General features: G+C 44.3%; 10 protein-coding genes and 1 pseudogene across 11 annotated transcripts; 5 read left to right on the top strand and 6 right to left on the bottom strand.

The window, feature by feature from the left end:
* The first annotated feature begins 402 nt into the window (after positions 1-402).
* On the top strand, positions 403-2,336 carry LOC126322593 (glutathione S-transferase D4-like). Its single transcript, XM_049994458.1, has 2 exons — positions 403-1,709; positions 1,783-2,336. Exons 1-2 carry the CDS (start codon positions 1,509-1,511, stop codon positions 2,236-2,238), a joined length of 657 nt encoding a protein of 218 aa, XP_049850415.1. The 5' UTR covers positions 403-1,508; the 3' UTR covers positions 2,239-2,336.
* Positions 2,337-2,971: 635 nt separating this feature from the next.
* LOC126322563 (uncharacterized) lies at positions 2,972-7,196 on the top strand. Its single transcript, XM_049994425.1, has 3 exons — positions 2,972-3,217; positions 3,323-3,414; positions 3,552-7,196. Coding segments are annotated over exons 1-3 (3,675 nt in total). The 5' UTR covers positions 2,972-3,215; the 3' UTR covers positions 7,133-7,196.
* LOC126322566 (uncharacterized) lies at positions 7,186-8,995 on the bottom strand. Its single transcript, XM_049994428.1, has 3 exons — positions 8,168-8,995; positions 8,027-8,106; positions 7,186-7,910 (listed from the first exon to the last, which is right to left on the bottom strand). Exons 1-3 carry the CDS (start codon positions 8,918-8,920, stop codon positions 7,268-7,270), a joined length of 1,476 nt encoding a protein of 491 aa, XP_049850385.1. The 5' UTR covers positions 8,921-8,995; the 3' UTR covers positions 7,186-7,267.
* Positions 8,996-9,085: 90 nt separating this feature from the next.
* On the bottom strand, positions 9,086-11,163 carry LOC126322568 (transcription factor E2F5-like). Its single transcript, XM_049994430.1, has 3 exons — positions 11,049-11,163; positions 10,723-10,918; positions 9,086-10,341 (listed from the first exon to the last, which is right to left on the bottom strand). The coding sequence occupies exons 1-3, from the start codon at positions 11,083-11,085 to the stop codon at positions 9,339-9,341; spliced, it is 1,236 nt and encodes a 411-aa protein (XP_049850387.1). The 5' UTR covers positions 11,086-11,163; the 3' UTR covers positions 9,086-9,338.
* A 402-nt stretch (positions 11,164-11,565) lies between these two features.
* On the bottom strand, positions 11,566-11,692 carry LOC126322625 (U4 spliceosomal RNA; annotated as a pseudogene).
* Positions 11,688-13,069, bottom strand: LOC126322569 (uncharacterized). Its single transcript, XM_049994431.1, has 5 exons — positions 12,903-13,069; positions 12,685-12,809; positions 12,522-12,593; positions 11,894-12,446; positions 11,688-11,824 (listed from the first exon to the last, which is right to left on the bottom strand). Exons 1-5 carry the CDS (start codon positions 12,992-12,994, stop codon positions 11,767-11,769), a joined length of 900 nt encoding a protein of 299 aa, XP_049850388.1. The 5' UTR covers positions 12,995-13,069; the 3' UTR covers positions 11,688-11,766.
* A 264-nt stretch (positions 13,070-13,333) lies between these two features.
* Positions 13,334-16,443, top strand: LOC126322621 (uncharacterized). The gene is made up of 2 exons (XM_049994502.1): positions 13,334-13,431; positions 13,611-16,443. The coding sequence occupies exons 1-2, from the start codon at positions 13,334-13,336 to the stop codon at positions 16,441-16,443; spliced, it is 2,931 nt and encodes a 976-aa protein (XP_049850459.1).
* A 95-nt stretch (positions 16,444-16,538) lies between these two features.
* Positions 16,539-19,270, bottom strand: LOC126322564 (dnaJ homolog subfamily C member 11-like). The gene is made up of 2 exons (XM_049994427.1): positions 19,091-19,270; positions 16,539-18,562 (listed from the first exon to the last, which is right to left on the bottom strand). The coding sequence occupies exons 1-2, from the start codon at positions 19,169-19,171 to the stop codon at positions 16,847-16,849; spliced, it is 1,797 nt and encodes a 598-aa protein (XP_049850384.1). The 5' UTR covers positions 19,172-19,270; the 3' UTR covers positions 16,539-16,846.
* Positions 19,271-19,371: 101 nt separating this feature from the next.
* On the top strand, positions 19,372-21,572 carry LOC126322567 (type-1 histone deacetylase 1-like). The gene is made up of 3 exons (XM_049994429.1): positions 19,372-19,616; positions 19,826-19,938; positions 20,317-21,572. Exons 1-3 carry the CDS (start codon positions 19,583-19,585, stop codon positions 21,520-21,522), a joined length of 1,353 nt encoding a protein of 450 aa, XP_049850386.1. The 5' UTR covers positions 19,372-19,582; the 3' UTR covers positions 21,523-21,572.
* Positions 21,564-23,753, bottom strand: LOC126322570 (uncharacterized). Of its 2 annotated transcripts, XM_049994433.1 has the most exons (7): positions 23,560-23,587; positions 23,373-23,406; positions 23,095-23,304; positions 22,841-22,986; positions 22,111-22,184; positions 21,847-21,990; positions 21,564-21,781 (listed from the first exon to the last, which is right to left on the bottom strand). In XM_049994433.1, the coding sequence occupies exons 3-7, from the start codon at positions 23,273-23,275 to the stop codon at positions 21,619-21,621; spliced, it is 708 nt and encodes a 235-aa protein (XP_049850390.1). In that variant the 5' UTR covers positions 23,276-23,304; positions 23,373-23,406; positions 23,560-23,587; the 3' UTR covers positions 21,564-21,618. The 2 variants fall into 2 exon arrangements, with proteins under 2 accessions (XP_049850390.1, XP_049850389.1); XM_049994432.1 differs by lacking the exon at positions 23,373-23,406 and having other exon boundaries at positions 23,560-23,753.
* Positions 23,716-24,990, top strand: LOC126322571 (deoxynucleotidyltransferase terminal-interacting protein 2-like). Its single transcript, XM_049994434.1, has 2 exons — positions 23,716-23,879; positions 24,143-24,990. Exons 1-2 carry the CDS (start codon positions 23,833-23,835, stop codon positions 24,831-24,833), a joined length of 738 nt encoding a protein of 245 aa, XP_049850391.1. The 5' UTR covers positions 23,716-23,832; the 3' UTR covers positions 24,834-24,990.
* The last annotated feature ends 360 nt before the right edge of the window (positions 24,991-25,350 follow it).

Raw genomic sequence — 25,350 nt, 5'->3', positions numbered from 1 at the left:
TGAAGCGTTCCCGCTTTCCTAAATTTTGACTCTCGAGTCGTTCTCAGGTCAGAGTGTCGCGACTTGCTGATCGAGCTACGCCAAATGAAGGATACACGATGACGATTTACGCGCAGATTTTGGTGACATGCAAACGACGGATCGAGTTTCACAAAACGGTCTCGCCGAAGAGTGAAGTACTTCCTTGATGCAGGCTGAGCTGCCTGCGTAGCTGCCGAAAGACGCAGAAATCGAGCTCTGCGCTCTTAACGAGCAGTGTGTGTAGAGACCAATTTTTACAACAAAATTCAGGTGAAGCAATGTAGAACAGAAGTGTGCAGAGCAGACAAAGTGTCTGATTTAACGAAGTTTGACTGTTTTGCTTTGTCAAGCAAGAGAGACGTTGAAAAGAGAGCAAGAAACACAGATACTTTCGACCGCTTCCGAGCAACCGCGTCGCGCGTTGTCTCTAGACGCTCTCTTCGTCAGTATTTCGAGGGCGCTCTCTATCTGGTCATCAGCCGGCCTTCGTCGCACTCCTTGAACCTCGTAGCTTCGGGCTAGCCTGTTTGCAAGCAACTCGTAGAAACATGGCTTTGCGAACGTTCGTGCTGCAAAGTACTTCCTTCGAATTAATCTTGCCCGGATTCTTCTGAGCATTGTACAACGAGGGGTCGGTGCTCGCATGACACAGCTGAGATACTCAACGACCAGGCTCTGCTCAGCGCAGTAGACAAGGCCGAATCGTTGCCAACTCAATCAAGCATCCAAAACATGTCTACCTGCCGAGAACAAAAAAACGCAGGCATGTTTCTGTCAGGTGCCAACTCCGCACCTCCAAGCCGCTGAAGAACAGGGCCTCGGAGGCGATTGTAATACACAAAATAGAGCAAGGTTATGATGCAAACGCCCTATCTATAGAACCATTTGCTAAAAATGGTAAGCTTGCTCGACCTGTCAAAGTCTTCGAATCTAGTTCAAGCTCCAACCCGCTCTACCTGGTCATTCCGGTCAAAAGGACGCGCATGCATTCGATACGGACGTTCAAAACAGTCTCTGTGAGAGAAGAAAACGAGCTCGCTATCGAAACGCCTTTCAAGAACTGCTAAGTCGGCGCATGAACCTTCGCTCACCGATTCTCTAAGATTCAATCTCTGCAGTGGAGACTTACCTTTCAACCAAAAAAAACAAGTGCTCAAGTCGGCACATGGGCCCTCGTCCGCGGGTTCTCCATAACTCAAGCTTACTATACAAGCCTGGCTTTCAACAAAAAAAAAAAGTGTGAAAATATGAGTCAAGTTTAGAAACAGCACTTGCCTGCTCAACGAGCATTTTTTACACATTTTTCAGACAGGTCTGCATCGCCGAATGACCGAGTATCTGCTTCAAATTATGACACATATCTAATTTTAGAACCAAACTTGTACAGGACTCAAGTTGCGATGCTTGTGGCAGGTCAACGTTTTTTTCAATTTCAGGAATTTTTTCTATTGTTTTGACATTTTATTCTTGACTGCCAATAAGAAAGCATGAACAAACCGCCATCAAAGAAAGCTAAGTTGTTAGAAAAACTCACCAAGCCCAGATTGTACCACGTACCTGGCTACTGCTCTGAAATAATTTGCAACATCATTCACATATTAGGCATAGAAGAAAAAATTGAGATTGTCGACGTTGATGCCGAGACCATTAAAACGCCAGAATATCTTAGCCTCAATCCTCACGGCACGGTACGCCTCGTACCCATGACAAAAAATTTTTTTCTTTTATCTGCAACATGACCAACCCTACTTGCATCTTCAGGTACCTCTGTTCTGCCATGACGATCAGAATATGGTCGAGTCCGGTGCTATCGGAATCTACATCGCCCATAAGTACCAAAATAATAAGAAGCTGTTACCTATGGAGCATTTTGCTGAAGCGCTGCAATGGGTGTTCTACACGATCGTCACTCTCTATGAGTCCGTGACTCGACCGGTTATGCTATGCAAGGGGTTTTTCAAAGACAAGATAGGTTGCGAACCTAACTTTGAGCTCGTGAAGGCGCGTTGGGAAGACCTGGTTGCTCCTTTTATTGAAAAATCTCTAGGCAATTCTACATTTATTTTGGGTAACGAACTTTCCCTACCAGACCTTTACCTTTACAACAAGCTAGCGTACCTCAGGGCGAACGACTTCTTTAAGAACCATCCCACAATCGAAAAGTACTACACCAATGTTGAAAAACGAATTGCAGAACTCAAATCTGAGAAACATTAATTTGGGGCTACTTATCAACTTGTCAAACTGACAAAGCTCACCACAGCTGTACTTTTTTGACATAAAATAAAAACCCCCATTTAGGCTTTAAAAAACAATCTCCTGTCTTCGAGTGTCTCAAACGTAGGGAGACTGATTTGTTAAAAGATCTTATTTCCCGTTGACGGCTTTTTTTTTTTTAAACTCGGCACAAAAATTTTTAAGTCCGCGCCTACGTTCTCTAAGGGGTCGTTTGCGTTCTCTTTCTGATTTTCTCTCTGTATCTGTTATGTCGAAGACTCGTCTAAGAGTGTTTTTCCCTAATTTTTTCATACAGGCGATGCCTAATGGTAACCATCTGGCAACCAAAGGCGTGATGCACTTTAGGACGACGCAGAACAAAACCAAGCCCGAAATTAAGTCTTTTTTGAAAAGCGTGTACAATATGGATGTCATTAAAGTTAACACGATCAACTACGATGGAAAACGCAAGCGTGATCGCTACACTGGGCAATTTTACAGGACTACGAGATACAAGAAGGCGATTGTATCGGTGGACAACACAAGTTATTTAAAACTTTTAGAGCAAGAGCTTACCAAAGAGTCTTCTTCCTAAACGTCGCATATGTTTGTATTTCTGTTGACTGATAAAGCAAATCAGAGATTACACGGTTAGAGGGCATTTTAAATCTCTTTTTTTTTCTTTTTTTGGCGGGCTAATGTATGTACAGGAAATTCAGGCGGCATGACAAGTAGTTCGCTCTACAAGGGTTTCATGGGGTGCACCAGCCGTGCATCCCTGCACATTAATCGAATAGGTTGTGGGATGTTGGCGCATGTTCGGCGCCTCCTGAGGCTACATTGCCTTTTTTCAACTACTCGTCGCGGCCTGCCCTATACAGCATTTATAACTTAGCAAAAGTGTGAAAAAAAGATGTAGTCTGGGTGGCCGGATATTCGGTAGGGCAGACGCGGTGCTATGTGTGGCGTTGGTACACATGTACGTCTGTTATTTTGACATTTGGTCCGTTTCTATTTTGAGTCTGTTTTAGTTCTTCGCTCGTAACAGCCGATCCTTCCCTCTGTTTCTCTTTCGGTCATTTAGGTCGGCGCCGCCCGTTGAGGCTACGAGTCAGCAGACATATATTATGATAGAGCGTCACTCAGACAAAATTTACACTACCAAAGTTCGGCGAGGTATGTGACGCAAGTCTACGCACTTCTGCTTTCATGCCTTATTCTGTGCTTCATCAAGATTCTCTGCGCGCCTTGGACGGATTGAGCACCTGTGAATTTTGGACCTAAGTGTCTTCGATGTTTTTTTTTTCGACCAGGTAAAATCATTCGCTTGGTACAAGAAAGGTATTTACGCTTCGACATCTCCTGCCGAATCCGCGAATGCACCCTGTGCAAGCCTCTTCCGACAGACGTAAATGCGTCGGCCCTACCGCGGCATCTCTCTCTAGGTGCTTCGCACTTCCTCGTGCCCGACATGAACTTGCTGCTAAATCATTTGGAGCTCTTCGAGCGTCCGGAAATTCGCTACATTATTGCGAGCCAGACGATCTTCGACAAGCTGTACGAGCGGCGAGGCTACAGCGCGCGCGCCCTCGTTCAACGCCTCCGCTCTATTTTGGTAGACACTCGTCGGTTGAGTATCTTGTTCGACAATGAACACTTCGTCGACACCTTCTTTGATGACGCGACCTCCTGTTCGGGTTCAGATCACGTTTCAGCTTCGATTCTAGCGCTGGCCAAATGGTACCAGCGACACCTTTCGCAGATATTTCAGCAACCTGCTGATATCCCGTCCCCCCGCGTCAGCGACCGCACCATAGTCATCTACCTCACTGACAGCCCGGAGTGGATTCGACGCGCTCGAGAGGCCGGAGTCGTGGCTCAGACGCTGGGCCAGTACTTGGACAACTACTTCGAGTCAAGCAAAAACCTGCGCGAGTTGTACGACTCGTTGACCCAGACCTTTACTGGAAAAGAACTCAGGCCCCCGACGACCGACGAAGAATTGCCTGAAAAGGTGAGCGACGTCAAAACTGGGTTCTGCGCTTACTGGGAAGACGACGTGCTTGAAGCTGGACAAAAGTCCCAAAGTCTATATAAAGGTAAATTGTGTGTGGACAACTATAATTCAAAGGAGGCCTGGATCACGCTCTCCCACCCCTCGTCAATAGGAGATTGCATATTCATTTCCAACACGACCTACAGGAACCGCGCGATAGACCAAGACATCGTCGCCGTGGAAATTCTGGACAAGTCTCTGTGGACGCTTCCCGCGGGCTTCGAACTGGATAATTTCCGCGACCAATCCGACTCGGCTTCCCGTCGCTCGGCCGCTCCGCCCAGCGTCCAAAGAAGCGGCCGATCGGTCCCTTGCGGCCGCGTCGTTGGTGTATTCGAGAGGAAATGGCGTCCCTACGTCTGCACGCTTCTACTCGACGATTCTACCGCCCATTTGGACAGCGGCTGGGTAACCGCCGTCCCTTGGAACTCCAGAATCCCTAAAATCCGCATATACACACGCCAATACAAAGAGTTAGCTAATTCCCGCATTTCGGTTCGTATCGATAAATGGGACGTCACGAGCTTCTATCCGCAGGGTCACTACATCGAAAATCTGGGGCCCATCGGCCACTACGAGACGGAAATCAAGGTTTTGCTGAAGGAATACGACGCCGAAACCACTGAATTTTCCATGAACGCCCTCGCGGAGCTCCCGCCAGTCTCCGATCTTCCATGGCAGCCACCTGGTACCGCGGCCGACCTGTCCAAACGGCGCGATCTACGCTCCATGAGGATTTTCTCTATCGATCCCTACGACTGCCAAGACATCGACGACGCGCTGTCTTGTTGCAAGCTCCCTAATGGGAACACGCAAGTGGGCGTCCATATTGCCGACGTGTCCAACTTCATCAAGCCTAACACCCCGCTCGACCTCGAAGCCAGGTCTCGCGCCACCAGCATCTACTTGACCGGCCGGCGTATCGACATGCTTCCCTCTATTCTCAGCGAACACATCTGTTCCCTCCGCCGCCAACTCGATCGATTCGCCATCAGCATCATCTGGGAGATGGACCCCTACGCCAACATCGTCAACACGTGGTACGGACGCACCTTGATTCGCTCTTCCCACGAACTGAGCTACGAGCAGGCTCAGGCAATTTTGGACCATTCCACCATTTCTCCTCCACTTTCCTACGCCGACAAAAAATCTCTGGCCCTTCTCCGATCGGATCTGCTGGAGCTCCGGCGTCTCTATCGCATCATCAGGTCTCGCCGCATCAACAAATGCGCCCTAGAGCTCGACAGCTCCGAGGTCAAAATCCAACTCAACTCCGAAAAACAGCCCATCTCGATCTCCATCAAGGAACCCCTCGAAACCAGCAGAATGATCGCCGAATATATGATACTGGCCAACACCGATATCGCCAGGTACATCTACACTCATAGACCTCAGATAGCTCTTCTTCGTTGTCATCCCATACCCAAAGAAGAAAACTTCGAGCAGCTTATCGCCATGGCTAAAGTCCATGGATTCCAGATAGATCACCGATCAAACGCTTCTCTTGCCAAATCTCTCAACTACGCCGCTCTCCACGGCGGGAAAATTTTCGGCCGCATCCTGCGCTCTATGGCGACGATGGCCATGTCATGTGCAGAATACGTCTTTTCTGAAGTTGTTCACACAAACAATCGCCTTTTTAACACTCACGGCCGACCAGCAGACTCGTTTTATCACTACGGGCTCGCCACAGACCTCTACACTCACTTCACCTCTCCCATCCGTCGCTACGCCGATATAATCGTTCACCGCATTCTACTGGACATACTGGACACCACTCCTTCTCAACCCGCGCCGTCCCATCCCAGCATATCCTCTCTAACCGCCCTCTCCGACCATCTGAACTCCAAAACGCTCAAAGCCAAACAAGTCCAACGCAAGTCCACCGAGCTCTTCCAGGCCTTGTACTTCAGTCTGTACGCCGACCAACACACCAAAGAAAACGCCGTCATTGTCTCAATCAAACCGAACGGCTTCCTCGTCTACTTGTTCAAGTACGGCTTCAAAGCCCCTGTCTACCTCGAAGACTCTAGTGGCGCCATTCAAATACCAAACAACGCCTTCTCCCTAGATCCCTCCAGCTACCAATCCAAAATCACAGTCAAATCCTATGAGTGCGCCGAAGACCATTCCATGATGCTTATGCATACCAACATGGGCACGTTTTCTATCAGCATCTTCGACTCTCTAACCGTCCGCGTCAACGTCGTCCAGTCTCGTCTGCGCAGCCCCTCCATTAAATTAGAACTCATTCACTTCGGCGCGGACATCGAACTAGACAGTTCCTTCCAAGACTGCTCTCGCACCTTTGTTTCTCCTCACGTCGACGGACAGCTCTCAGCTCCAGCCTCCCAAAACCCCCTCCCCCCGATCGACGCGTCCAGCTCGCCGGAACTCAGCAACTCCAGCCTTTCGTCACTCAAAAACAGCCCACTGTTCCTCGGCCTCGTCGACTTCGAAAAGTATCAACAGAATGCTGGAAAGAATTTGTATTGGCTGCTCGACCGCCTGTTGAAATCGATCATCGATCCCCCCAGAGCGAAGTCCGCCGCCCTGATCAGCTTCCGAGAAGACATCCTAAGCATCACCAAACTCGTACCTGTCGCTAAAAAGAGCGTCGGACGTCGCGTGTTTCAAAAAGATCAATTCGATTTTTCTGACTCTTGTTCTTACAATGAAGAAGACAACCAAGAACCCGATTCCCACATCACCCTCCACCAAGGCATTGAAAGAGTAGAATTCGAATACCGAATTCAAGCCGTCTCCCTGAAGGCCGAGAAGGACTTTAAATCTAAGCAAATTCAGATAGCAAAAAGCAGATACAAGCCTAGACACTAAAAAAAGAAAACTGTCAATCTAAACATATTATACATAATAAAAGCATCCTTCTGTCAAAGCGTTTCTTGGTGACCTTTTTGATATTCTATAATTCTTCCAATTCCTTCTGGCATTTTGATGGTCGTTTTTATTTTTCTATTTATTGTCTCTAAACCTCTCCATCAGCTCGGTGCTTCCCCTGACCAATAACACTTCTGGCACCTTCATCAACCTCTTCAAGGTAAACTCTTTTTTTTCGCTGTAGAATTGAAGGTCCGGATTCGCCGTCCACAGCTCGCGCAACTTGACATCAATTTTGTTTTTTATCTGGGAGCTGTCCTGCTTGTATTCCAACGGTATTTTCAGGGCCGAAAACAGGGCCAGGTGCGCCTGATTCAACGACTGATTTTTCGCTAAGACCAACGCGTTATGAAGTACCTTCAAATCAACCTGATTCGTCAATTTATTCAGCGAACCTTGACTCGGCGTCCGCGACTTCCATTCGTCCCTGTACACTTCCGCGAATGACCAGTCTGCATCCTGTCGAGCTCTTCTCTTTTGCTGCGGTAATGGAGAAAACAGCACGTTCGAGGGGCACGTCAACGGGGTTTCCAAAGATGCGTCTGGTACGTCTCGTGTACAGTTTTCCCTGTTTCGTGTCCCTCTTGTCGAGACGGCGAAGTTATTTGAGTGAAGGCAAGCTAAATTTGGAGATGGCTTTAGATCTATGTTTCTCTCCAACCTTTCGAGTTTTGCTAAGACCAATGAAATTACAGAAGGGAATAGTGGAATGCTACTGCTGTACATCTCATTTTTTTTTTTTAATAAAAAGATAATTAGAAATGCCGATACTGTCTCTTATAAAAGCGAAATATGAATTTGTCGCCTCTTAATTTGTAAGCGCTAGCTACGTACCAATGGGTATGTTCCTTGTCTTTTTTAAGTCCCAATTCGTACAGCTGATGTCTAAATTCAGAATTCCCCGACTGAGCCATCTGGTACAAAATTTCTCGTTAATTTTGGATTCTCATATGCCAAAATATTTTTAGAGCATACCGAACGGTCTATAGAAACTTTAGTCAACTTCAACTTTGGATCGTCGTCTTTTAAGCTTGTCCTAGCCGGCGTAACGAACGGCGAAGAATGCCTCGGTAGGTTGGTTGAACTTGCTCGGTCGACTGTTAACCTATCTCCCTGTAGCGTCCGCATCATTGGAGAAACTACCTCCGATTCCCTCGACAACCTCATTGAAGGCTCCGTCAAAAGTTGTTGCATTGACAATCTCGGAGATCTTATCGAAGATTCTGTCAAGGATCCTGGTGATTTCGTCGAACAGGCTTCTCTCGCTCCTCCTCTCAAAATTTCTGCATCGTTAGATGCCACATGTTGGCACGTGGAGGTCAAAGGTAACACAACGTTTTGATCAGCGTTCTCCTTTTCAACATGATGCATTTCTGGAGTAAACATCGTAAACCTCTTTTTCAGCCCATTTATTGTTGGAATCGTTGGATAATCGTTCAATGAATCGTCATTCGAACTCAACGATGGCGTCGAGGAATTCGAAAAACTAGAGGTTGAAGAATCAGATAAATCATGCTTGGCGTCAATGGAATTTTGTACAAATGCTTCGGTTGAACTTTCTTCCTTTTTGAATTCCGAGTTCTTCGTCTGCAAAGTTGGCTGCTCCAATTTTTTGTTCTCGTCAATCTCTTGCTCCACCACTTTCAAAAAAGTGTCAAAAGGCATGTTGTTAGATGGTTCCAGCTGTTCTCGGAAGTGCATTTGTACGAATGGTGAAAAATTAAACATGGTGTTTGGCTATGCTGCAAAAAATAAGAGTATGGATCTAAGGGACGGTCACAACGAGCTGAGTTTCAACAGAGACTGATATGTTAACTGCTACTTCCCAGTAATTAAAAGAGAAAATAAAACTAATCGAATTAAAAAAATTGTGCAGTTGGGTTACAACAATGTCCAATAACTTCTAAGAAGACATGTTTAATCATGTTCGGCCCAGTTCATGAGATCTAATTCTTTAAGTAGTTCTCCTTTTTTCCAGCACGATAGCAGGATCAAAAAGCGATATAGGGAAATGACGCCACGCCTTTCAAGAAACTTGTACCAGATATGAGATTTCGACCTTATAGGACGCAAAAAGAATTTCAAATTTCAGCATTTAGTATGATCAGATCTCAGTAATATACAGGTTTGATTCTTGTATCCGTCATCAATGTGTGAAATCTACGCCATCATAGATAGCTGAATTGTTGTGGTAAGCATTTATGACGGGAGTCGGATTTGAAATAGAAAATTTGTCTTGTGCATTGAAGACTAGTGCACTTGAAGTATCACTTGACACGTTCGATCGTCTATCATTAGGAGATTGAGAAAAGAATAATGATGGTTTAACAAAAATAGATCGATCCTGTAAAAAGTCATCAAAATTTGCAGAAATATCTGAGCTAGGAAAGAAGGATCCTATTCTCTGAGTCGGCGATAGCTTCCAAGATGATACGTGGCTGTTGCTGTATTCATTATAAAAAAACGTACGAGATGGTGCACGGAATTTAAAATTTAAAGCTTTTGGAGTTAAATCTTCACCAATCTGTGAAGACACAGTAGTCAGATTGTTGCGAGACTGAGTCCTCGTATTAAACGAGTCGTGTGAAAGGGCAACAAATGGATATAAGACATTGAACTGGCCCACTGAATCGTCCAGGTGACTTCCATCAGCAGTGTAGTAGTTACTGGAAAATCGAGCCGGATATGCTAATTCTGATCGGCTGTTCGTATTCAAAACTTTTTCTGGAGAGTTTGTGGATGACAGCAGCGGAGGTTGCGGGCTGGTCACGGTTTGCTGTGGTATGGGCACATTTTTTGTTGTATTTTGAGATTTATGAGGGGACAAGTCATCATCCTTAGTCAGCACATATACTTCAAACGCCTTGTTGCATATCAATGACAGCTTTGTACAATTATCTTGTATGGCTTCTAGTTGAGCTCCGGAGGGTGCCCTCGCAGCCAGTATCATCTCTTCTTTTAATCTTGGAATCCCACGGATGTCATCATGTGAAACGTAGCAATGGGGAGATTGAAAAAACGTTTGAATGCTGCTTTGTAAAAGGGCAATGTCGTTGTCTAAGATTTGCTCTAATTTTTTTTTGCTTTCAATTTCTTTTTTCAAAGATTCAATTCTAGTTTGTTGTTCCTTGCTTAGAGAGGGAGAGCACCTACAATCAAATTTTTTCAGTTGAATACATTTTGAAGGGACATTAGCAGATGTGAAAAGCTATTGGTAGGTATTGGCTCGGTTTGTATAAAGCAGTTACCGAAATGAGAAATACGAAAGGTTTTTCAGGGCTAGTTCGAGAAAAGTCTAAATGCGCAGAGTTCAAAAGATCACTTAAGAGTTACAAAATAAAAGCAGAGTTTCCAAAATGGTAGTGACCTAGCCTATCTGTGTTTCATATAGGATGTTTCTCGCGCTCATGGTTGACGCACAAATGTATAAATTCGCAAAAAACACGTCATCTGCATAATACGGTTGACCTTCTCGAAGTTGTAGTATCGTTCTAGCCCTCTCTTTTTTCCTGCATTGTTGTCAAACGTACTTTAAGATAATGTTGTTTTTACTCTTTTTTTCTATAATGTTCACGCCTTCCAAGACGTTAGTAATGTCGTAAATTCGTCTTTTCTTAACGCCTAACCGTTCAGCCGTCATATTAAGTTCTATAACGCCATCTTTACTCTCAGACGCAAGATTCATAAAGCGCTTGGTAAGATCTCCAAGAGAGTTCTCTGATTTGGCTAAATAGGGTGTCATAGAGGTAGGGGTGATATCGGTTCAATGATAGGGTAAGGTAAATTCTCGTGCAGTGCATTCAGGACAAATTTAAGCGCAGCAAGTTCTGCACGCTCTCTACCCGTCTAAGCATACCCTCGGAACAACATTCATCTTTCTTTTTAAAGTTCATGGTCTAGTTCGCTGTCTTACTAGACCGAGTGCTTAACCTATATGTGCAAACTTCCTCTTCGCTTAGACAAAATATTTTAACGATATCAATAAAAAAAAACGGTCACCACACCAATAAAGATCACACGACAGAACATAACCGACTCTCCGCTGCCGCCAATCACCGCCTACTGCACTGACTGAATATAAGCTATGCATAACTGTAGAATATGGCTACAGTCTGATCAGATGACCCCAAAACGAAAGAGCAAATCGTCTGTCGAATGTCCGAGTAATGCCCTGCAAGATCGTCAAAGGATGCATACCCTTCCACAATCTTTAAACGTAGAAACAGAAAATCCACAGACCCACAAAGCGCCTCAGATACAAGGGGTGGAAACTCAAATGGGTCCGACCCTCCCCCAAAGCAAAAAACCTCCATGGCAACCGATATCTCAATGGCTCCTCTCAACACAATTCACATTTTTCTTTACTCTCATGAACCCATGGAGGGTATGCAAAAATTGGGTACAAAAAGTACCACGACAATTGGGATAGTTTGCAATTCAGCAAAAAGTTGGCTTCTGGTTTCCCATCACTAGCTCAACTAACGTCCCGAGCGTATAGATGATAGAGTTGATTGTTTTATTTTCTTTTATAATAATGGTTTAAAAATAGTTTATGGGATTTTATTTTTTTCCCCTTATTCATCTTCCTCTTCTTCTTCGTTGTCCATGTATTTCTCTTGTATGGCGGCGATCCTTTTGATTTTGTAGACATGTAAACGTTAGCGCTTTTTTTTGCTAACGCGTTAGGACGGTGGAACGTACCTGTTGTATTCGAAATCGACGTCAGCTGAAGTGATGTTTTCTAACATAGTTTGAGGCGAGCTACAGGCATATATGTATCCGTTAGTTTTGTCGACGAGTTTCACGAGTTCGGCCATACTTTTCTTGTCTTGGATATTCAAAGTGGTAAAAGACACCAGCGAAAAGTCTTCGATAATTTCACACAGAGCTTGGGTCATTTTTTTGAACCTTGACGGCGAGGGTTCGGCGTATTCTAGAATGTTGGCAAGATGAGACATGTCTACCACATCTGCATAAAATTCTAGGCTAAAATCCAACCTTTTGAACTTTTCTATCATATCTATTTTGCTAAAAACGTTAATGTGTGGGAGTTCTAAGTGAAGCATGGTAGATAGTGAGAGCAGGATGGCGCTCAGGTAGATGAAAGGAGAACTGCAATAATAAGAATCTACGAGGTGAAGGCAGGCTAATCGGTTCCCCCCTTTTTTCAGCAAAAATCCTATTATCTTTTTGGTGGATTCATGATGTGTAAACAGTTCAACCTGTCCGGGAAAATCAAACAACAGATACTGGTCTAGAATCAGCGCCGGGGCCAAGTCAGGAAAAGGGGGTTTGTTGTACGACTCTTAAACCGTGCTATGCAACGTACCCTGAATTTTTTCCAATTCACTTTGCAGCCAATCAACGTTTTTTTCCAAATATTCCATACAATACATCAGTCCTTTTTTAAAGTAGACGTTATTACATCAGTGTCGTTCATCCGGTAAAGAGCTTACCTGCAAATCGGTTGTAAATTTGTTATGCGTATATACCTCCGTTGGGACCTAATCCGAACTCAGACATGGCGTCTTCCAATGTGATCAGCGAGGAGATATCAACGTTTGGCTCGTATGGCACCGTGTCGTTGGCCGGATCGAGGTTGATGATGGCCACTTTTCTAGGGTTTTCGAATATGAGAGGAGGAGTTATTTAGAACAGATTTTTGATTGAGGTTTCGTGGCGCTGTCACACGTAAAAAGTGTTTTCTCACCTTCCCAGAGCCGTCAGGAATTGTTTCATTCCGTGGCAATAGGTCGTCTTTCCGGACCCGGGCGGTCCTAGCACTACCTGTCCGAAGGACATTGGAGAAGTGGGTGAAAAAAAAACAGAAAACGAAAGGGACTTAGAACGGGCTGACAAACCGCTTGATAGAAAGGCCGTTCTGAAATTGTCAAAAGGGAAAAAAAATAATAATGATTCTCTACACATATATTGAGGGGACATGTACAACATAGGAGAGTCAAAAGTGCATTTCGCTTAAAGTCCACACATCATTTACTTGAATGAAAGACAGCAAATAAGTCATTGGCATACCTCGTCGCAACGAAGTACCAAGCTTTTTATTGTCCGACGAGACCGGCGGCCGTTTTTCATTATTAAAAATAGCGAGTTTGCTCAAGTGGCGAAGCGTTGGCGTTTTTGATGTTCGCTGTCCAAATCCACTCGATTAAGGCAACCGGTAATCAAGTTAAGAGTTTCGACACGTTTCTGAACGTTTATCTTCAGAACCAGCTTCCAAGGTATGTAGCAAGTACGTGGATTTTGAACGGGGCCTTTCGTCCGCGCCTCGCTGTTGTCGTCGCTCATTTTCGCTGGTTTTGCGGACGAGCTTTTCGAATGGGATCTGCGCGGGGGGTCTTTGGCGTGAGAGGGCAGGGCCGAGCTTTTTGTGCTGACTGCTTTGATTTTGTTTTGCTAGGCGGTATTTTGTGGGGGATTTTGCGAGCCGGCGTATTGTTTATTTTGAGTGTGTAGTATGTTATGCTTACACTACCGTTACATTGACCCTGGATCGTGGGTGGATGAGACACCAGGTTTTGGGCGTTTCGAGCATTTCCCGGTTTGAGAGTGAGGGGGAGGATCTGGACGGCCCTCCAAAGCACAGGAGCTTGTTTTTCGGGGGCGGCGATGTGAACAGAGCTTTTGAGTTGAATTACACTGTGGTTCCAGTGGTGAGTGAGTACCGGTTTGCGTTGAGCGAAGTTGCGTGTTTGAGGCCGTCGTCTCCTTGGAGACAAGATCGCATGTGGGCGAAGGTAGAGCACAACCATTCTCCTCATAGCGTCAAGCCGGGGTTGACAAATTGGCACGACCTCGGCCCATTTGACAAAGGTGGGGTGAGGGACGTGCGTAGTGGCCTTGACATGGTTTTTCACTCGGTTTCAAACGTAGTGGTGACATTTTGTGTCAAGGGCTTGTTGTCGGTGACTGTGCTTGGCGCGATTAAGTTCGTCCCGTTTTTCGAGTTGTACGGGAACCAGCGGGAGGTCGGTGAGCAAGAGGGGAGAGGAACGGGGAAGTGGATAAAATGGGAGGAGAGCAGACGGAATGACCTCAGGGCGGTGAAATGGGGCGTCGGAGATACAGTCAGCGCCTTCGAAGGACCTTTTGAGGACGTGGCTTTCGACGCCCTTGAGAGGAATGCGACAAAAAAAAAATTTAGGACGAGGGAAGGCGCCGAGTACAGCGTAGCCTTTAGCTTGATGCGATCGAGCGTGTTAGACGGCGAATACTGGAAGAGAGACACGAATTTTTTTGACTTCTCAGGTGAGGCTGGACTGACTTTGAGTGTTGAAAAATCGAAAAAAAATGACGCGTCGCTCGGGTGTTCGGCAACGGACCGCAAGGAGCAGTTGAAAGAGGAGAGTGCGCCGCGCGGTGGCCGTAGGCGGAAATCAGCCGGGTCCTGCTCGGCTCGTCCGCTCAGAGGCCCTGAAGTTTTCGAATACACCGAAAAGAATTACGTGGAGGTTTTGATAGACGGGGAAGAGACCTTCAGGCGGTACTACGAGACAATGATGCGAGCGAAGCACTCTATCAACATCTTGGCGTGGGAAATTCACTTTTCGTTTGGCTTGGTGCTATTTGATAGGGATTTGGCGATGAGAGACGGACTGCTGGTCAACGAGAGCGGTCAGCTGAGGAACAAGGTGTGGGTGACGCTGATGGACGTGCTGCTGACCAAGGTGAAGCAGGGCGTTCGGATCAGAATTTTGGTGTGGCGCCACGAGTGGCTGTCCAGGTTGAGTCGTCTAGGGGCGTTCGGCAAGTACGTCGTGGAAAAAGAGGTTACCAACCTAGAAATGGAATGTAGGAAATGGAATGTCAAGCTGAAGATCTGTCGCCCTGAATATCTAGATTCCGACTTCAGCTGCGCGGACCTGTTTGACACGGACAGCGAACCGAGCTTGGTTGTGGTCTTTGTAGGCAATCCGAAGGGGTTGATTTCGTCGCATCATGAAAAGCTGGTGTTGATCGATCCAGAGTGTTCTGAGCATATGGTGGCGTTTACCGGGGGGTTCGATATAGCCAACAGGAGGTACGATTGCGCTCGACACCAGCTGGGTCTGATTGGAAGAGAGAGGCGAGCGAATTCGTGGGTGAAAAAGATAGGCAAAGGAATTCGTTCGAAAGAAATGTCGTCAAACGGCGCTTTGTCTCCTCTGAACGACGATCTTCCTTGGTCCGCGTCTGACCATCCATCGCTGGCGCTCCCGTGGCGGCTCCGCTCGCGGGGTCGCACTCTGTGGCACGACTTGCAAGTTCTGGTGAAGGGCGAAGTTACTCGCCACCTGTATCTGCATTTTGCACAAAGGTGGTCGCACGCTTTTTCAAAAGACGTGAACAAGACCCGGGAGTTGGCGGTGCCGCCACGCCTAACAACGTGCAGGGCTCAGAAACAGACGGAATGGCCCTCTGTGCACGCAAACTGCGTGGCAAAGTTGGGGAGAGTGTGGACGAATGTACTTGATGGAAACCATTTGTTCGAGGATTATTGTCGAATGATCAAATCGTCGCGAAGGTTTCTGTACGTTGAGCACCAATATCCGTTTCAAAACGTCTACTTGACCCAGCTGATGTGCGAGCAGCTCAAGACGAATTCGGACCTCCAACTCATCATATTAACGGCTGCCAAAACAGACTTGCCGCGCGGACTAATCGGCGATTTGTTTGATTGGTCTCAAGATCACATCGTCCGACACATAAACCACATATATTCCGTGGCTCCAAATCGGGTCGGCATATACAGCTTAGTCACCCAAAACCCGGACGATCCTCGGCACCTCGAACCAATCTACGTACATAGCAAGCTCTGCATTATCGACGACCAATGGATGATAGCGGGCTCGACCAACATGGACAACCTGTCCTTTTTTTATTCCTCGGAACTTTCAGTTGAAATACTGGATTCGCGCATTTCCAGAGAGACCCGCATACGTCTCTTTCGAGAACACCTGGGGCACCTCTATACCCCGGACTTGGACGATGACTTCGACGCCTGCTTTTGTACTTTCAAGGACTCAGCGCAACTCAATTTAGAGGCCATCAAGAAAAGGGCCGCTCTGACGTCGAGACTGGTCCCCCTGGTTCCATTGGACGTGTACAAATTCGTCTCTCGAGAGATCCGCTCTGTCGGTAGGCTGTCCAAGTTGATGGAAAGGCTCGAACTCCCTTCGAATCCTGCTCTCGAGTTCCTCGGTCGCCGAATTCAGGACGTTGCCTCGTTGCTACTTAGCGCGCCCAAGTTGTAAGACGTCCGCTTGAGGAAAAAAAAAAAAAGAAGCTAGGCAGACGCCGTCCGCCTCCACGGCCAACGGAGTCTCAAACGAGCCTCTTCTCACCGAAGTTTTCATCAACGAAGCTATTTTTTTATTGGTGACCAAGAGAACGATGCTATTCAAAACTAAGAAAACAGCCGCACTGTCTGACCGGCGTGGTATGTATTATTACAAACAGAGAGAGAGAGAAGGTAGTGTTTACGCTCGACATTTATCTTCGCTACACTTTTTTTTTTTTTTGAATTGCTTGGTTCTTTCGAGTTCGTCGACCGCTTTTGATCCTGAGGGCTCTTCTTCAATACGCGTTTCTTCAGAGGCACGAGCGACGTTGCGCACCGGGTGTATCGTGGCTCCGAACGGAGTGAGCAATTGCTTTCTATTCGATGACAATTTTGTGGGATTTCAGCGGGAGGCGAACGGCTTCCAGGTCGCTGAGAAAAGCGCGATGAACTTCATTTTTGTACAGATATACAATTTCAATCCATTTTTCTTCCCCAGGACATGGATCGTAGAACCCTAAAAAGGAAGCCTTGTTGCACTCTGGAGAAATTTTCAATTGGGAGTGATAGACCATGTATTGCAATGCGTCGGTGACGTCAATGATGCACTCTTTTTTGACATCGGTGTCCGTGGTGGGAGGTGCAGTGTATTCGGGAGGTTGGTCGAGGTCATACAGTGGCAGTTGGTCGTAGAAGAAAGTCTGGTCTACATTTTTTAATTGGCCATAAAAGGCCTGCAAGATGACAAGACCCCCTTTTTTCTTCTCCTCCTCCTTCTTCCTATCAATCTCCCTTTGAATCAAATCCAGGTCGATTTTGGCTTGCTCCCTGCTGAGCTGAATTTGCTTTTGCTTCTTCAGTCTCTCGGTTTCCTCTCTTTTTTTCTTTTTTTTAGCTCGTCGCGGTTCCAGCCAAAGGGCCTGCGCCAAAAACGCCAGGAGCAGAGGCAGCGACATGGCCGTGAAACACGAGTAGAGGGTGGGTATTGGGCTGATTGCGATGGGTAAAGAAAGCGTCTGTCCGAACCGAGAGAATCCTAGAGACATATAAACGCCGTGAGGCGCTATCGTAAATCCGAGGTGCAATTTGGATAGCTGGGAGACGGTTCGTTCGTAGTGAGCGACAAGGTGCCAAGTTTGAATCATCATTAGACGTTGAGAGAGCCCGGAAAAACTCGATGATTGAACAACAGAATTACTGGTTGAAGCTTCGAATGCTATCATGGACCTTTCGTTGATGTGCCTAGTCGATCGCGTAGACAAGCTGACCTGATTCCTTTTTAGCCTACAAGAGATGCTCGTGTCCCAAGAAAATTCATTTAATTTTGCCTTAGATTCTTGTTCTTGTCTACTTTTTCCGGTTCGAACAAGTTCTGCCTTTAGCATTGGAGACTTGCCCGAGGTGATGTTGATGGATCCCGTCCAGTGGTCGCTCAGGTAAACGTCAACTCCCGTAGACAAACTGCACCCTCGTTCATCGCCTGACAAGCTCAGTTTTTGAACCGTATTTGCAAATCCGCTGTGACAAGCGGAAAGTTTCCAGGCCAATTGATTCCAGGCCATGTTCACCCCAGCCTTAACCATCAAGCTGTTGAGTACCATGTGGCTTATGGACAAGTGAATGTCTCCCTTTCCCTTGTCCTTTTGAATGATTTTTTGAACCATGATCGTTAAAAATGTTTGGTGGTCTTGAAACGGATACCAGTAGGTTTGTTTCATCGACATGGTCTCCAAGCGAGGATTTCGAAGGGAGCGAGAGACGTCTATCATAGCCGTAGCCGAGCCCACTAAGTTTACGCGCTGCTGAAGGTACGCCAACTTTTGGCGCCTTTGGTATCTTATCACATTATCCATCCAGGATTCGTTGCACTGAGGCCTCTTCGCAAGCTGAAGAGCGGTCATTCGAGACAAAATACTAGAGCCAAATTGATCGTATAACTTGCGCTTCATTGGATCGTTCAAAACCGTATAGGCATCGGTCACTTGCTTAAACCGTCTACTCGCCTCTTGCTTTTGATTCGAATCGTGAAACCTGTCTGGATGAAAGCTACTCGCCAGTTTTCGAAAGGCCTTTTGTATCTCACTAGGAGACGACTTATTTCCAGGCGCATCCAAACATTTCGACCAGTCGCATTTTAACAAAAAAAAAAAAGCCCGGTTAGTAACCACAATAGCGCACGCCGCATTTTCCGCCCAGAAAAGAGCAACAACAACTTATCGACAAAGTGAAAATTTGGCTACCCAACCCACCGCATTGGCCCAGCAACCATTTCGTTTTGGTCTCTATGCATGCTACACTCCGGTCACGTTCTGCTTCATTGTCTCATATCTCCAATTTTAAAATTCTTGTCTCTTCAAGCACTTCTGACTTTCTCTCTTCTCCCCTCCCTTTCACATGCCCTCACTTTATCCGTGTGCTTTTTTCACCATCACTTTTTTTCTAGAACCCTTCGAAAACGAGACGCCAGCCTTCCTCGATCTTTGCTCCTGTCGCCACATCCTCTCTCCCTCACACCACGACTCAACACATATACAAAATACATGCGCAAAATGATTCCCGCACAAGACCAGCATTTCTGATTTTCGTGTAGCAGCTATACACCTTGCCTCCAGTGGCCGTACATTTGGATTTACCCCCAATGTAGCATAGTAATCAACTTCTTCAGGATTTTCATGGTCTGAAGACCATTGATCGCTTTTCATGACTAAAAAGCTTTAAAAAAAATAAAATTGTGATCTGTTCCCTTATTTTTTTTTATCTTATAGACGCTTGCTTATTTTATAAAGGTGTTTAATTCGCATTTTTGTATCCTTTTCCGGTCCTCTGCTTATTTTCTCTAGCCCTCACTTCTGTCGCTCATTTACGGCCATTCATTTCTGCCCGAGCTCTCCTCCTTCCCTGGCTATGCTCGGCCAGCACCTTCCAGAGTTCACCTTCGAATGGAAGGAAGGTAAATGATTTATATTTATTCTTTTTTTTTTGACAAAATTTGATTGCATTTTTCTTGTTAGCATCAGACTTGGAATTTATCATTTTTTTATGACCAAGTAAAACTACATCTCTTTCTCCACCTCGGAGTCAGTCCACTTGTTGTCGACCGGCCTTCAAGAATTATGTCCAAAAAACGAGTAGCCTATTTTTATGATAGTATGAAAATTGCCTAATATACAACTTTAATATAGCTTGTATACGTGAACGTGTGTATAGACGTTATGGAAGAGCCTTTGAACCGTAACTGTACATTTTTGCTCTAGTGAACTTGATTCGTCTAATTTAAACTCACTAATATATTGCAAATACCCTTTCTTACTTGTCAAATTGTGACACACTTCAATTCAATGAAATTGCCTTCGTAGATGAGGTGGGAAATTTCTACTATGGGCCGAACCATCCTATGAAGCCGCACAGAATGCGCATGGCACATAATTTAATATTGAATTATGGACTGTATAAAAAAATGTACATTTATGTACGGCGATTTGATAGATGTCAGACTAGGAGCATCCATGTGATCTGTGTGTATATTTCTGCGTGCATTTTACTCTTACGTCAAGCATTGCAATGGCATTACATATAATGGGTACTGAGTAGTAGTTTTACGGCAAATACCTGCGGTAGCATAACTTTCATACATCGAAGGACAAATTTTACGGTTTGTTTTAAAAAGCCGGTCGTACAATCAATGTCAATAAGGCTTTCAATTCGTACATACACACACATATGGATGCACACAACCATATGGTTTATACTGCACGATCTACAGCATAAATTCGCATAGACCCCGTTTTATGAATGCACTAATTAACTACAACAATATCCCATCCTTCGGCAATCTGCTTCACTTTAGCGCCCTACACCCACCCCTCCCAGCGATATCACCATGTTTCACACAGACGATTATATCAATTTCATGCGTACAGCTACTCCAGAAAACTTAGATGAATATCAAGATCAGTTGTCTAGATTTAATATTGGCGAAGATTGTCCTGTTTTTCATGGTCTGTTCCAGTTCTGCCAACTAAGCGCGGGTGGATCCATAGGTGGTGCAATCAAGCTAAACCATCGCGATGCCGACATCGCGATTAACTGGGCTGGTGGTTTGCATCATGCTAAGAAGGCAGAAGCATCCGGGTTTTGTTATGTAAACGATATTGTGCTAGGGATTCTAGAGCTTTTGAAACATCACAAGCGTGTTTTGTATGTAGATATTGACGTCCATCATGGCGACGGAGTCGAAGAAGCGTTTTACACTACCAATCGTGTAATGACTGTTTCCTTTCATAAATTTGGTGAATTCTTTCCAGGGACCGGTGATATTAAAGACATCGGTTCCGGACTTGGAAAATATCATTCATTAAATTTTCCACTTTTGGACGGTATCGAGGACATTTCCTATGAAACGATTTTCAAGCCAATCATGCAGACGGTTATGGACCGATTCAGACCAGAAGCCATCTGCGTGCAGTGTGGCGCTGATAGCCTAACTGGAGATCGCCTTGGCTGCTTCAATCTGACACTTCATGGACATGCTATGTGTATTTCATTTCTGAAATCTTTCGGATTACCCATGTTGGTATTAGGCGGCGGTGGGTACACTATAAGAAACGTCGCGCGCTGCTGGACCTATGAAACTAGTGTTCTTCTAGATACTGAGATTTCAGATAAGCTTCCTTACAACGATTATCTCGAATATTATGGACCTGACTATCGTCTGCACATTGATCCCAGTAACATGCCCAATAAAAATACAAGAGGATATTTGGAGAAGAATATGTCTGAACTATTGGAGAACCTAAAAAACATGGAACACGTTCCAAGTGTGCAGCAACAAGAAATTCCTGAAGACCATCCTGATATCTTTCAAGAGGAAGAAGACGATGACGAATGGGATCCAGACGTTCGACCCTCCAAAAATCCAATACCTGATGGGGAGTTGTCACATAGCAATGATGATCAAGAACGAAGAAATCAAATGTGTTGGTATGAAACAGAACAAGAGAAAGATGATTTTTATCATCCTCCTGCCTCAACAAAAATCACAGAAAAAGGTTAACTATATATTTAACTGAATATATTTTTAATTTGTATATCTCGTTGATCCTATATTTATTCTTTTATTTGTTACTTTTCAACGCTATATTTTCTCTACTCAGCGATGATAATGGTCTTCCCTTCGGTCATACTCTCTACTATATCTATCATCATATCCATATTCATCATCACGCATATCGCACCGATGAAAGTGCATATCATCACGGTGTCCATAGGGCTCTATTCGATCCCTACCGGACCTAAAACGCGGAGGTGTTGGTCTGTATATACGTGCGTTAATGTATTTGAGAATCAGCTGGTTAAATCCTACCTTAAAAGGACGTACGATCTACGACAACCTTGAACACAATACGAGGTTTGTCGTCTTCTATCATAATATCCTGGTGATGGTGACCGGCGATGTCTCGGTGATGGTGATCGACGGTCATACCTACTACCGTGATCTCTAGACATACTGTGTCTCATGTCCCTTTGAATTTACACGCACAAATTCAAATAACAAAATTGTAGCAACAAATTTTATAGCTTGTCAATACTATCTCTGATTTATGATTGTCACTTTTGAAGCAAAAACGTTTATTTCACATACCTAACTAGATACCGCCTGCGCCCTGACCATGGACTGCGATCTGAATACTCAACTATGATTTGTCTTCCTCCAAGCTGTAACATACAACATACACGTACAAGCATGATGAATTTTTGACGTTGTATCAATATATACAGTATATATTTACGTGACAGTTTGCAGAGCGCCCAGGTTTTGATGCAAAATGGAATGTCAGGTCGGACTGAATATTTGAAGAACGATTTGCGTTGTTTGTGAGAAGTAGAAGCTTCAACGTTTAACTGTTGAGAAGACCCTTAAGCTGGCAGAAGACAAGATGAAACGCCTCTGTGAAACAACTTAAAATCTCGGCTCGCTTGATCACAGTTTAGGATAGAAGCGACATAACTAACGATAAAAACAAGTCTATAGAGGCAAATAGAACGTCTCAGGCTGTTACAGAAAAGGCCCTATCATCCTTTTTTTTGTTTTTTTCAAACAAGTAACGGATACGGGTGATACAGACGAATTCAAAAGAGCTGTACTGATGAAGAAGGTTGGGTAATAAAAGTTGAAATGGCATGATTGTTGAGTCTTTCTCTCAAATCAAATGATTCTTGTCAATGTCATTTTTTGTAAATCGTCAACCGTTTTCGATGTATCAAGATGCAAAAGAGATGAACATGTAATAGGAAAAAAGAGTGACCGATACTGTAAACCCCTCATGTAGAAAGAGATTTACAAGAGATTGTCGTATATGCGCCGTACGTACAGTTGAACCATGCAGAGCATTTAAAGCCCTTTCAGCTTCTTCTGTTGTATTAAAATGAACAAAGCAGTAGTTTTTGTTGATCTGCAGTTGTTTCACCATTCCATATTTTCCAAATTCATCGCGTAAAGTTTGTTCCGTGCTAGTTTCTGTTTAGAGTTTTGAGGTTAAAAAAGCAAAGTTTGTATGTAAGAATAGGTTCACAACTTCTGGTTAACAAGTGATTCAAAAGTCTTTGGTTTATCAATATAGCGTACGCGGATCGAAGTTAACAACAAAAAGTGTATTATTCGGTGTCAAAGAGCGCTCCCGTCTTGCTTGTTCACGTCGCTTTACGGCCCCATTCCCTTTGGCAGGTTCAAATTTGAGTACGTGTCCTCCCATTTCTAAACCCTTTAAATCCACACATGCTGAGTCTAGCGCCTCTTGGCTACTCATATGAACGAATGCAAATCCATCCTTTTCATCTACAAATCCAATTGGTTAATTAGCCAAAGTTTTATTGGCATAGAAAATTTGACAGTCAGATCAGTACAGTACACACGAGAAATGAAAAAGTGTAAAACGGGCTGAGATAAAAAAAAGCGTGACGACCGGTTCTGGTTAAAAACTGTCAAGGCAAGTCTTGTACGAATTCAAGTTGAACAACTGCCAATCTAAGCCACAGATAAATAAAAAACTATCGTTTTTCACTGGTAATAATGAAAAGTTTTTATTCGTACCAATTTGGCCAGCCTCGATGTTTTTCTTTAAAAATAACTGACGAATACTATCGGCTGAAATACCGTGCGGTAAATTACCAACATAGAGGACGAAGTCGCTAGCCTCACTCATACTCAAGTGGATTAAAAAAATAATGAGATTAATCCAGTCTTGAAGTCTTGTGTAGAGTTTTTGGGCGGCTCTATGTGTACATTGCAGATAAAAGATAAAAACTTTTTTCAAATTCGAATATTGTAATTTCTTAATTGACGAATACTTACCGTTTTGCGTTTATGGCCTCATCACTTGGTTTGAAAATGCGTGAAGTTTTGAGAACACGGTAGGTAAATTTTTGAGTATCCAAGGATAGGTACTGGCTAGTAAAGACATTTACGTAGCAGAGTGTTTATAATGTTTTTATTATATATCTCAATATATCCATTGACATTGTTGATTAATTTAATACTCATATATTGTTTCAATGAGTGGCGCTTGTTTTTGCCTGGTCTATTTATTTTTTAGATTTTCAAATCCGCGTCGAGCCAAAAACAGCAAACCCATTTTTTACATTATACCTGACCCCTTGTATTAAAAATTATTTAGCCTTTCTTATTTGCTTGGGTCTGACCAAGATAGACTCTCTATTGAAGAGCCAAATGCATATCTTGATCCCACCGTCGATCAAAGCATTTTATATTTGGATATGGCAAAATGGTTTCCCAACTCTCTTCAGTTGCTACCGAATGTTACTAGCTATTGCTTAAAAGAAAGTCAACCGTCTAAGGATTCAATTTTTCCAGATGCTGAGATGAAGCGTTTAACTCAGTTTTTAAAAAAAGATCGAACTGTAGGTATTGAACATCAGGCAGCGATGCCACCTCCACCGAGAGTTTCTCAACTTAGAAAAGAGGCGGCTAAAAAACGTGCTATGACAGCAGGAAAAGATTGGTATAATTTAAGTCAGCCAGTCATGACAGAAGAGTTGAAACAAGAACTTGCAATTGCAGAAATGGCACATTATGCTGATCCTAAAAGAATGAAAAAGGCGAATGCCAAATACAGTGGCAGCAAATTCTTTGAAGTGGGCACAGTCGTTGCACCAGCCTCTGATTTTTACAGTGATCCAGTGTCCAGCTCGAGCAGTGGAGTACCCAAATCAAAATCAACATTGGGATTTGCGGATACAATTTTACATGATCAAGAATCGAGGCAATTTATCAAGCGTAAGCTGCGGCAATTGCGTGAAAAGAAAGCCAAAAATTGGCGATTACAACCATGGCAAAAAAAGCATTAGTTTTTTATGCACGCCCTGAGATGGACATTACTTTGACAATCACAGTGGAAGCAACTAAACTAAGTTCAAAGTTCGACAGAGGACAGCCAACGGTAGGCAAATTTTGAAGAGCTTGAAACAAGCTACTCTTTTAATAGCCCAAAATGTAATTTTATAGACATTTTTCGTGCTGCTTTGAGAAACGTCAGTTTCGCGAAATACAATATCCGGCGGTATATTATCGCTTCATTTGCCAAGCAGGCTCAAACGCATTTGAAAAGTATCAACTTAGCTATGCTTTATCTTAGATTCCACACAACTCATAGACAATGTGAATGAATTTGTTTTGCGCCAGCTTTTTTCGACATCTTGCATTTGTATTCCTATTAAGTCAATATTATTTGTTTTTTTCTAAGGCTTAATCGGACAATGTCTAGACATTAGGGCTATAATTTTTTTGATTTCGTGATCTTTTTTATGTCCATAGCCCAGCTTATTCCTCCCTATTGTTCTCTGATTTGAGATTCATTTACAGCTG

This window comes from Schistocerca gregaria, unplaced genomic scaffold (assembly GCF_023897955.1).
Source record: "Schistocerca gregaria isolate iqSchGreg1 unplaced genomic scaffold, iqSchGreg1.2 ptg000818l, whole genome shotgun sequence".
Lineage (NCBI taxonomy): Eukaryota > Metazoa > Arthropoda > Insecta > Orthoptera > Acrididae > Schistocerca > Schistocerca gregaria.
This window is presented reverse-complemented; position numbering and strand designations above follow the sequence as displayed.